Here is a 12087-nt window from a genome sequence, read left to right on the forward strand (position 1 = left end):
AAGTTAGGGCTTTTTCAGCAAGGCGTCAAAAAGTGTACCAACAGTTCGGAGAGGACGTTTCATGATCACGGAACAGACGGCAATTGTTTCAGTCATATTAAAATTACTGGTAGGATGCCCTGAGGACAGGGAGATGAACACATGAAACAGTAAGGGAATTCCGTCCCGACTCTCTTTGAAAAGAAAGGGGGCTCTTTTAATGCTCCATTTAAGTGCTGTGAGATTTGTTTTACGATTTACCGTACGTATTTGAGAAGTATTAAAAGTGTAACCTTTAACAGATGATACATGTATTACAAAAATCGCAATTTCTCCTTAGTTTAACTGAGCCATAAGTTAATACCACAATCACCCTTATGAGTAGTAGGTATATTTTCTACCATTCGTAATAACAAAGAAAAATTCATGAAACCAAAACTAAACGTTTTGAGGCGTCAATATACCTCATATTTTATTGAGAGAAAAGATCAATGTTGAAGTGAAATGGGAATTAAATTGAAAAATTGTAAATTTATTTTTCAAGTATTCTTTGTTAATGCGGAAATGCATGATATTTGTCCGTAAAAGAACATGATAGGCCTTGCACAATGAATGTGACTCATATTTCACTAATTCCAATAAAGCAGTTCGGGTGGGTGAACACAGCGATTTTTTCCAGTTATTGACTGTTTCTCACTTTCAGAACTTTTTGGACCAGCTGACTTTGTGGACGATATTCGAACACTGTACAAAAACCAGGAAGGCTGGCTTGCACCAATTCCATGGTGCGAAGAATTTACATTCGAGCTTGACAACATTTTTACCAGGCTTAAAATGGTTAGCAGGAAAAAAGAACGAGGCACAAAGACTGACTCCACTGTCAACATGCTGGAAATCTTCAAACCACATGAGGAATGTTCACAACCCAGAAAGGTTCTGATTGAAGGACAGCCAGGCATGGGAAAGACAACCTATTGTAACAAGATTGCTTACGACTGGGCCAAGAACTGTAAACCTGGCGATTATTTTCCTGATGTCCAAGTGTTGCTGTTGTTGAAATGTAGAGACATACATTCTGACTTATGGGAAGCTATTGATGACCAGCTTTTACCGAAAGACATGAACAAAAAAGAAAGAGAAAAGTTTTTCACCTTCATTCGAAACCATCAGGCAAAGGTTTTGCTGGTACTTGATGGACTGGATGAGCTCCCAGCGCATAACTTACGCGCCTATAAAGAAATCATTCAAGGGAGAATGCTTCCAAAATGTCACTTAGTGGTTACAGCACGCCCTGAAGCTGGGATAAAAGTACGGAAATGTTGTGACACCCTTCTAGAAGTAGAAGGGTTTACCGAAAGTGATGCTGAAGATTTTATCCAGAGATATTTCAAAACCAAGGAGCATTTGGCGAAAAAGCTCTTGAACAAGCTGCACACAGACGCAAGCCTCAAAGGACTTACTGCAAGCCCTTTAAATACAGCACTTCTTTGCCTCCTTTGCGAAGACTTCCAAGGGGATTTTCCAAAAGGTAGAACTCTTCTTTTCCTCGAAATAGTTCGGTGCGTGCTTAGAAGATATAGGAGGAAAAAAGAATTACCAGAGACGGATGAAGACCTAATTGAATTACACCGTGCTGAGTTAAAGGATCTTGGTTGTATAGCTTTGAATGGCTTGCTTAACGATTTTATGTATTTCAAGCACAGCACATTCGATAATTGTACCAGTGACTTAATACGTGAATTCGGATTTCTATCAGTTCAGCCTGGATGCAGCAAAGGAAGAACAAGCCTGACTTACGGGTTTCTTCACAAAAGCATTCAGGAGTGGTTTGGTGCATTTTACCTCTGTTGCCAGCTTGTCGGTGAGAACATTAGCCCCGATAGCTTAGTTGCTGACACCAGATATCTTGAGGAGTTTCAACAGGTGCTAAGGTTTACTTGTGGTATCTTGGCTCAAAAGTCTGAGGCAAAAGCCCTGGCACTTATGGAAAGTATAGCATGTCAAATTAACCAATCAATTTACAGTTCTAATCACCTATGTGCAGCATTGACATGTATCAGTGAATGTGAGAAAGACCAGGGTACCTTTGCCAAAAAATTGGCGCATTCTCTTGGTTCCCTTCTTCAAATTCAGAGCGGTTTTTGCGATCGTTGTACACTAAGTGACAGCGACGCTGCCGTATTGGCTCTCGTATTGGAATCAAATTCATCGCTTACAGAGTTGGATTTGTCTTTTAATAACATCAGCGACTCTGGTGTTGCTCCTCTGGCTAAAGCAATGGAAAGAAATCAAACGCTGACAAATTTGAATTTGTTAGTGAATGACATTGGTGACTTGGGTGCTGCTGCACTAGCAAAAGCATTGGAAAGAAGTCCAATGCTGACAAAGTTGAATTTGCTTGGCAATTGCATTGGTGAATCGGGTGCTGCTGCACTGGCTAAAGCATTGGAAAGAAATTCAACGCTGACAGAGTTGATATTGTATGACAATGACATCGGTGACTTGGGTGCTACTGCTCTGGCTGAAGCAGTGACAAGAAATTCAACACTTAAACAGTTAGATTTGTCTGGCAATAACATCGGTGACTCAGGTGCTGTTGCACTGGCCGAAGCAGTCAAAACAAAATCAACGCTTAGAGAGATGCGTTTGTTTGGCATTAACATCAGTGTCAAATGTACCTGTGCATTGGCTGAAGCAAGAACTTTAAAGCTGACAGAGTTCAATTTGTATGGCAATAACATGGGTGACTCAAGTGCTGCTGCACTGGCTAGATCAGTGGAAAGAAATTCAACCCTCACAAATTTAAATTTGTTTGACAATGGCATCGGCGAATCGGGTGCTGCTGCACTGGCTATAGCAGTGGAAAGAAATTCAACCCTGACAAAGTTGATTTTAAAAGGCAATAACATCGGTGACTCAGGTGCGGCTGCATTGGCTAGATCAGTGGAGAGAAATTCAATGCTGATAGAGTTGGATATGTCTTACAATGACATTGGTGAATCGGGTGCGGCTGCATTGGCTGAGGCAATAGAGAGGAATTCAATGTTGACAGTGTTTAATTTGGCTGGCAATTACATGAAAGACTCAGGTGCTGCTGCACTTGCTAAAGCAATGGAAAGAAATCCAAAGGTTACAGAGTTGGATTTGTCTTACAATTTCATGAATGACTCGAGTGTTGTTGCTCTGGCTGGAGCAATGGAAAGAAATCCAAAGCTGACAGTGTTGAATTTGTATGGCAATAGATTCCGTGTCTCGGGTGCTGCTGCACTGGCTAGGTCTGTGGAGAGAAATTCAACGCTGAGAGAGTTGGATATGTCTTACAATGCCATTGGTGAATCGGGTGCGGCCGCATTGGCTGAAGCAATAGAGAGGAATTTAATGTTAACAAAGTTTAATTTGGCTGGCAATGACATCAAAGACTCAGGTGCTGCTGCACTTGCTAAAGCAATGGAAAGAAATCCAAAGGTTACAGAGTTGGATTTGTCTTACAATGACATCGGTGACGCGAGTGTTGTTGCTCTGGCTGGAGCAATGGAAAGAAATCCAAAGCTCACAGTGTTGAATTTTTATGGCAATTGCATCGGTGTCTTGGGTGCTGCTGCACTGGCTAGATCAGTGGAGAGAAATTCAACGCTGACAGAGTTGGATATGTCTTACAATAACATCGGTGAATCGGGTGCGGCTGCATTGGCTGAGGCAATAGAGAGGAATTCAATGTTGACAGTGTTTAATTTGGCTGGCAATTACATGAAAGACTCAGGTGCTGCTGCACTTGCTAAAGCAATGGAAAGAAATCCAAAGGTTACAGAGTTGGATTTGTCTTACAATTTCATGAATGACTCGAGTGTTGTTGCTCTGGCTGGAGCAATGGAAAGAAATCCAAAGCTGACAGTGTTGAATTTGTATGGCAATAGATTCCGTGTCTCGGGTGCTGCTGCACTGGCTAGATCAGTGGAGAGAAATTCAACGCTTACAGAGTTGGATATGTCTTACAACGACATTGGTGACTCGGGTGCGGCTGCATTGGCTGAAGCAATAGAGAGGAATTCAATGTTGACAACGTTTAATTTGGCTGGCAATGACGTCAAAGACTCAGGTGCTGCTGCACTTGCTAAAGCAATGGAAAGAAATCCAAAGGTTACAGAGTTGGGTTTGTCTTACAAAGACATGAGTGACGCGAGTGTTGTTGCTCTGGCTGGAGCAATGGAAAGAAATCCAAAGCTGACAGTGTTGAATTTGTATGGCAATAGATTCCGTGTCTCGGGTGCTGCTGCACTGGCTAGATCAGTGGAGAGAAATTCAACGCTGACAGAGTTGGATATGTCTTACAATGACATTGGTGAATCGGGTGCGGCTGCATTGGCTGAAGCAATAGAGAGGAATTCAATGTTGGCAAAGTTTAATTTGGCTGGCAATGACATCAAAGACTCAGGTGCTGCTGCACTTGCTAAAGCAATGGAAAGAGATCCAAAGGTTACAAAGTTGGATTTGTCTTACAATGACATGGGTGACGCGAGTGTTGTTGCTCTGGCTGGAGCAATGGAAAGAAATCCAAAGCTGACAGTGTTGAATTTGTATGGCAATAGCATCGGTGTCTCGGGTGCTGCTGCACTGGCTAAAGCACTGGAGAGAAATTCAACGCTGACAGAATTGGATATGTCTTACAACGACATTGGTGACTCGGGTGCGGCTGCATTGGCTGAGGCAATAGAGAGGAATTCAATGTTGACAACGTTTAATTTGGCTCGCAATGACATAAAAGACTCAGGTGCTGCTGCATTGGCTAGATCAGTGGAGAGAAATTCAACGCTGACAGAGTTGGATATGTCTTACAATTTTATGAATGACTCGAGTGTTGTTGCTCTGGCTGGAGCAATGGAAAGAAATCCAAAGCTGACAGTGTTGAATTGGTGTGGCAATAACATCGGTGTCTTGGGTGCTGCTGCACTGGCTAGATCAGTGGAGAGAAATTCAACGCTTACAGAGTTGGATATGTCTTACAACGACATTGGTGACTCGGTCGCGGCTGCATTGGCTGAAGCAATTGAGAGGAATTCAACGTTGACAAAGTTTAATTTGGCTGGCAATGACGTCAAAGACTCAGGTGCTGCTGCACTTGCTAAAGCAATGGAAAGAAATCCAAAGGTTACAGAGTTGGGTTTGTCTTACAAAGACATGAGTGACGCGAGTGTTGTTGCTCTGGCTGGAGCAATGGAAAGAAATCCAAAGCTGACAGTGTTGAATTTGTATGGCAATAGATTCCGTGTCTCGGGTGCTGCTGCACTGGCTAGGTCTGTGGAGAGAAATTCAACGCTGAGAGAGTTGGATATGTCTTACAATGCCATTGGTGAATCGGGTGCGGCCGCATTGGCTGAAGCAATAGAGAGGAATTTAATGTTAACAAAGTTTAATTTGGCTGGCAATGACATCAAAGACTCAGGTGCTGCTGCACTTGCTAAAGCAATGGAAAGAGATCCAAAGGTTACAAAGTTGGATTTGTCTTACAATGACATGGGTGACGCGAGTGTTGTTGCTCTGGCTGGAGCAATGGAAAGAAATCCAAAGCTGACAGTGTTGAATTTGTATGGCAATAGCATCGGTGTCTCGGGTGCTGCTGCACTGGCTAAAGCACTGGAGAGAAATTCAACGCTGACAGAGTTGGATATGTCTTACAATAACATCGATGAATCGGGTGCGGTTGCGTTGGCTGAAGCACTAGAGAGAAATTTAATGTTGACAAAGTTTAATTTGGCTGGCAATAACATCAGTGACTCAGGTGCTGCTGCACTTGCTAAAGCAATGGAAAGAAATCCAAAGGTTACAGAGTTGGATTTGTCTTACAATGACATCGGTGACGCGAGTGTTGTTGCTCTGGCTGGAGCAATGGAAAGAAATCCAGCGCTGACAGAGTTGAATTTGAATGGCAATAAGATCGGTGACTTAGATGCGGCTGCATTGGCTGAAGCAATAGAGAGAAATTCAATGCTCACAAACTTTAATTTGGCTTGTAATAACATTAGTGACTCGGGTGCTGCTGCACTTGCTAAAGCAATGGAAAGAAATCCAGAGTTAACAGAGTTGGATATGTCTTACCATACCATCGGTGATTCGGGTGCGGCTGCATTGGCTGAAGCAATAAAGAGACGTTCAATGCTCACAGAGTTTAATTTGGCTGGCAATAACATCAGTGACTCAGGTGCTGCTGTACTGGCGAAAGCTTTACAAACAAATTGAATGCTGACAAATTCGAATTTGTTTGGCAATAACATCGCTGAGTCGGGTGCATTGGCTGAAGCAATAGAGAGAAATTCAATGCTCACAAAGTTTAATTTGGCTTGTAATAACATTAGTGACTCGGGTGCTGCTGCACTAGCTAAAGCAATGGAAAGAAATCCAGAGGTAACAGAGTTGGATATATCTTACAATAACATCGGTGATTTGGGTGCCGCAGCAGTGGCTGAAGCAATAGAGAGAAAGTCGATGCTGACAAAGTTTAATTTGGCTGGCAATGACATCAGTGACTCAGGTGCTGCTGTAGTTGCTTAAACAATGGAAAGGAATCCAAAGGTAATAGAGTTGGATTTGTCTTACGATAACATGGGTGACTCAAGCGATGTTGCTCTGGCTGAAGCAATGGAAAGAAATCCAGCACTGACAGAGTTAAATTTGTATGACAGTAAGATCGATGACTTGAGTGCTGCTGTACTGGCTGAAGTATTCGAAAAAAGTTAAACACTGAAAATTTTGAATTTGTTTGGCAATAAAATCGCTGAAGCGTTTGCTGCTGCACTGGAAGGATAATTGGAAAGAAATTCGACGCTGAGGGAGTTGAATTTGTATGGCAATAACATCAGTAACTCGGGTGCGGCTGCATTGGTTGAAGGAATAGAAAGAAATGCAATGCTGACAAAGTTGAATTTTTCTGGCGATAACATCAGTGACTCAGGTGCTGCTGCACTTGCTAAAGGAATGGAAAGAAATTCAAAGGTAACAGAGTTGTTTTTGTCTTACAATAACATAGGTGACTTGGGTGCTGCTGGACTGGCTGGAGTATTGGAATGAAATCCAGTGCTGACAGATTCGAATTTGTTTGGCAGGAACACTAGTGACTTGGGTGCTGCTGTACTGGTTGAAGTATTGGAAAGAAACGAAACACTGACATAGTTGAATTTGTATGGCAATAACATTGGTGACTCGAGTGCAGTTTCTCTGGATAGAGCAATGGAAAGAGATCCAGCACTGACAAAGTTAAATTTGTAATTCAATAACATCATTATTTGAGATGCTGAAAAGAAATCCAAAGCTGACAGATTTAGATTTATTTGGCAATAACATTGGTGAATCGGGTACTGCTGCACTGGCTAAAGCACTGGAAGAAAATTCAATGCTGGCAGAATTGAATTTGTAAGTTAATAACATTGGTGTCTTCAATGCTGCTGCATTGCCTGAAGAAATAGAGAGAAATCCAAAGCTGACTGATTTGAATTTGTCTGGCAATAACATCTGTGACTCGGATGCTGCTGCTTTGGCAAGAGAAATGGAAAGAAATCCACTGCTGACAGAGTTGAATATATCTTGCAGTAACATTGGTGACTCGAGTGCTGTTTCTCTGGCGGGAGCAAAGAAAAGAGATCCATCGTTGACAGAGTTAGTTTTTTATTCAATAACATCGGTATTTTAGGTGCTGCTGCACTGGCTAAAGCACTGGAAGAAAATTCAATGCTGACAGAGTTGAATTTGTATGGCAATAACATTGGTGTCTTCAATGCTGCTGCATTGCCTGAAGAAATAGAGAGAAATCCAAAGCTGACTGATTTGTATTTGTCTGGCAAAAACATCGGTGACTAGGATGGTGCTTCTTTGCCGACAGCAATGGAAAGAAATCCAATGCTGACAGAGTTGAATTTGTTGGGCATTAACACTGGTGACTCAGGTGCTGCTGCACTGGCTAATGGATGTAAAGGAGATTTAAAGCTGACACAGTTGAATTTTTATGGCAATAACCATAGTGACTCGGGTGCTGCTGCACTGCCCTGCTGACATTTGTCTGGCAATAACGTCGGTGACTTGGGTGATGCTGCTCTGGTCAGGTTGAACATATTCTACGCTAATCGCTTAAGCCATCGTAAAAACGTTGTTTCTCCTTGGAGTTTGTAGTTGAACCGTTTTTTTCAATCGCAATGAAAAAGCAGTTTGAAGAGAAACCATTAGATATTGATCAGGCGTTTTGTTGCAATGTATCAGAATTCCTGACATCCTTTGGATGAAAAAGTGTGAAAGTGTGTCAAAAATGTGCTGCAAACGGAGATAGTTTTGATTAAAATTAAATATGTATTACAATGTAACATAGTTTGTATTTAAAGATCAAAGAAAAGCGTCGAGTGAGTGGAAAACCTGCAATTGCGACTTCGGGCCCATAGGAGATTCCAACAAAAGCGGTCAAGCTAAAAACAAGAGCTTTTGTGACCGATAAGACCTTCGATGTCGAGCGGCGATTGAAGTTCGCAGAAAAAAAAGATTTTTTTATTAGCTAAAATTGCTTCTACAGAACATACACTATCATAAAAAATACACCACAAACTGCGTTTTCTTGATAAAATGTCTTTTATTTTACCAGTGCTAAAAATACACTTCATAATTTGTGTTACAAATTTAATGCTGAAGCCTGGCCCATCTTGGAGATGGTGAATTAGCCTCATGTAAACGACACTGCAGTGCAAATAAAGAGCGAACTGAAAGGGGTTCACTGGAAAGTGACAGAACTGGTTGGAAGAAGCCCAAGTTTTCCACCTCTTAAAACCTCCAAGGTAGGAACGTACCGTTCCATCAGCTTTCCAAGGGATAACAGTGTTCTCCACCGAACGAGCTGAAGACTGAAAACGGACTGGGACGGAGTCATGGAACTCTGTCCACATTCCAGACTTGAAAACATCTGCAAAAGAAAAATATTGACAAAACAACAGTACCTCGTAACACTAGATCTATCCTCTGGGAACTAATGAAACCCTTCCCATCAGCAGAAATAAAATCACTAATATCCGCTTAAAAAGGGCACAGATAGTCCCTGTGCATTGGATGGACGCAAATAATCCCTGCCAAAGGGCACAGAAGACCCCTGTCTAAAATGACACAGATGATCCCCAGCAAAGGGCATAGAAGGCCTATGGGCACAGATTGTGTCCAGGCACAAAGGGCACAGATAGTCCTCGCATAAGTACACAAAAACTAATGTGATCAACTCAAAAAACGGGCATCTAAACACTTGGCCCTCGCTAAAGGGCACAGATACTCCCTGTGCGCATGCAGGCACAGAAAAGTCCTTGGTTATGAGCACTTGATAGGTGGCTCCCCATTCTCGGAGCTTTCCTCTGTGCTTCAGCAATGATTACTGATGGAGGCTTAAGTTTTGTCCCATCTGTCCCACGAGTTTGGCAATGAAGGTAATGGTCTTCTGTGTGAAGGTAGTGAGCACCTATTGCCCGTACCCATGGGCTGCTTAAAATAACAGGTTACCAGTCCCCTGTTCCTGGGGACTGTATTATGTCTCGAATCTCCTTGCTTTCCCCACTAATCCCCAACACCGCACACCGGTGGCTCAGCTGGTTGAGCACCGGGCTGCCATGCGGGAGGTCGTGAATTCGACTCCGGCTGGATCAAGACTCAGGGCCTTAAAACAACTGAGGAGAAAGTGCTGCCTTTGTGATTACATTCGCAAATGGTTAGACTTTCAAGTCTTCTCGGATAAGGACTAAAAACCGTAGGCCCCGCCTCACTAATATCTTCCATATTCATTAGTTCCCTGTGGGACGTTAAAGAACCCACACACTATTCGAGAAGAGTAGGGGATGAAGTTCCCGGGGTTGCGGCTGACCTTTGTGAGTGTATGATTTGGTGGCCATAGCAGGTGCACATCAGCTGAATAGGTGAATAGCGTCTTCGTTTGCGGACATGAATCTCTGATCACTTTGCTACACGCTACGGCCAGAGGCTGTATGGGTGGTTCTCCTTACGTTTACGACGGAGAGCACATGAGTATGGATAAGCACGTACTCCGAATGGAGTTCTGCTACGAGCAGGGTGACCACAGGATCAAATGGGCCAGCTTCTCCATAATCGGAAGCAAGTACACCGCTAACTACAGGTACTAAAACCTTGGGTGTGTTGCATGTCCTTTGATCAAACACCTTGCTCGTTCAGCTATGATTTATTCTATAGGAAATGCCCTAATCACCCTCCTCGATCCCAGCACCTGAGGGTTTTATCCGGAATTTTTACTCTGGGTTAGACCGGCAGCCGGAAAGCTGTATATACTTTCAGTCTATGTTCCGAAAAACTCGATTTTTTCCTATATTAAACAACTAAGTATCTAATCTGGTTCTCCTTTTTAGAATGGTTCATTGTTTCACAAGTTCTGGCATACTTGAAAGCCAATACTAGGGATTTGATAAGGCTGCCAAAATTGATAGTCTTGGTGATATGTATATATAGACAATGTGAGATGATACAAGGCATCTAAAATACATGATTCAGAAGTTGTATCATATTACTTATCTTCCTCCACCCTCGCTAATCACAATAACTATATACTTGTACAATTGACCCAACCAGCAACCCTAGGTATTCACCTCTCACATTTTGACACGTCATGACACTCTCCCCTCACTTTCTATAAACCCCGAGACTGGTTCCCATCCTGCAAATTGTTGAGATAGTTTTAAAGCTCACAATCTTTTTGGACTTTTTCTAGCTAGTAAATAAGATATTCTTGTCTAACAAAGCTCGTGTAAGTTATAATTATTATTGTTTATAGTATATGACACCATGGGCTATTTAGATATTGTAAACAAAGCTGCAGACTCTTCAATGAAAAAAAAAGATACAAAAGGTCCAGAACACAGATGCTTATATTGAAAGCCATTGAAAGGAACGGGGCTGTAAGTTTATCTAGCCATGCTTATAATCACCGTCTTTTAAATTTTAAATCACCCAGGGGATTCAGAGACCTTTCAGCTAATATATAATTTCTCTGGTTTGTAGACTCTCATGACTGACCTCCGACATGACTTGACAGCAAGTGGATACCACTCCGCAGTGGCCATGATATCTTATGAGTAAGTAAAGACGTGTGCCCTTTGTGCCAGTAGCTACCTTATTTGCTAGATATGGGTTAAAATCGTAACTTCCAACTTTTTTTGCCAACGGAAGGAGTGGTTTTCATTTGTATGAAGCAGAACATCCCTTCAACTTTTCTTTTTGCAGGGACAAAGGGAGTTCCAAAAGTTATGAAAGAAATTTGTAGTGGCGGGTGCACAGAAATGGGTGGGAGAAAGGTGGTTTGCACAGCTGTCTGGCAAGCGTATGTGGTTGCAATTCAGTACATTCGAAAAATAAGAGATAGAACTAGTTAACAAGAGAACAGACATCAGAGGTAAATAGGTCATGGCAGGGTAAGAAAATAATTGTAGTCCCTCACTTCTTTCTAGCAACTCCAGCTGCTACTATTTTAATGTAACTTTGTCGTCTGGGGTTATGCCAATCTCGTGGAAAAAAATCGAATATCATCCCAATCCTTTGTGGGCATCAGTATTGGATTCTTTGTTTCTACTGAAATATTTGCATTGTTCAGTCTTCCACGACATCTCAAGATCTTGTGTTCATCCAAAAACAATTGGAATTGTTGAATTCTACGGGGTGTTGCTTCTCGAAGTTTGTCCAGATAACTAATTTCGCTTGGAAACCAATCAGCTTGTTCAGTATGAATCCAAAGAATTTTGGCTTGCTTTAGTTCCTTAGAGTTCAGTTCACAGTTATCTTCAAAATCTGCTACTTATCCTGCAGTAGCATTTGTTTCCTTCGTCAGACCTCTCTTGACTTTGCTGACGAATCGCACGACATACGCAGTTACTCGAAACAGATAATGAAGACTGCTGAATCGTTAGCAGTTGATACTTTGGTAAAGACTGATTTCCATGGAATGTTCTTCAGAAGTTATTAGGACATGTCGTTTCAGGTGGATTCTTTACGAGTTCAGATAGCACAGTTTCATCAGTCTCAGTTGTCATTTGTGACATTGCTCAGAACATATTGGTGCCATGTTTTGTTGTTCCT

The 12087-nt window shown here is 42.1% G+C and overlaps 3 protein-coding genes across 3 annotated transcripts in view; all 3 read left to right on the plus strand.

Moving 5' to 3' along the window:
- Window positions 1–6213, plus strand: part of LOC138030626 (protein NLRC5-like) — a 33961-nt gene extending 27748 nt beyond the window's left edge. Inside the window, exon 11 of the mRNA XM_068878512.1 lies at window positions 683–6213. Coding sequence (XP_068734613.1) covers window positions 683–6213 — 5531 coding nt within the window. The remainder of the gene's footprint in view (window positions 1–682) is intronic.
- Window positions 6214–6525, plus strand: LOC138030627 (leucine-rich repeat-containing protein 74B-like). The gene has a single exon (XM_068878513.1). The coding sequence runs from the start codon at window positions 6214–6216 to the stop codon at window positions 6523–6525; it is 312 nt and encodes a 103-aa protein (XP_068734614.1).
- Window positions 6526–6528: 3 nt separating this feature from the next.
- On the plus strand, window positions 6529–8019 carry LOC138030628 (NLR family CARD domain-containing protein 3-like). The gene is made up of 4 exons (XM_068878514.1): window positions 6529–6655; window positions 7389–7568; window positions 7661–7807; window positions 7850–8019. Exons 1-4 carry the CDS (start codon window positions 6529–6531, stop codon window positions 8017–8019), a joined length of 624 nt encoding a protein of 207 aa, XP_068734615.1.
- Window positions 8020–12087: the final 4068 nt, after the last annotated feature.

The sequence above is a fragment of the Montipora capricornis genome, chromosome 13 (assembly GCF_036669925.1).
Source record: "Montipora capricornis isolate CH-2021 chromosome 13, ASM3666992v2, whole genome shotgun sequence".
In the NCBI taxonomy this organism is placed as follows: Eukaryota; Metazoa; Cnidaria; class Anthozoa; order Scleractinia; family Acroporidae; genus Montipora; species Montipora capricornis.

Excerpts from the sequence above, each read along its gene's own strand:
- LOC138030627 (XM_068878513.1), top strand. The coding sequence starts at position 6,214 with ATGCTGACAAATTCGAATTTGTTTGGCAATAACATCGCTGAGTCGGGT.
- LOC138030628 (XM_068878514.1), top strand. The coding sequence starts at position 6,529 with ATGGAAAGGAATCCAAAGGTAATAGAGTTGGATTTGTCTTACGATAAC. Across the intron at positions 7,569-7,660 it reads TATATCTTGCAGTAACATTG|GTGCTGCTGCACTGGCTAAA; the intron begins GTGACTCGAGTG and ends TCGGTATTTTAG. Across the intron at positions 7,808-7,849 it reads GACTGATTTGTATTTGTCTG|CAATGGAAAGAAATCCAATG; the intron begins GCAAAAACATCG and ends CTTTGCCGACAG.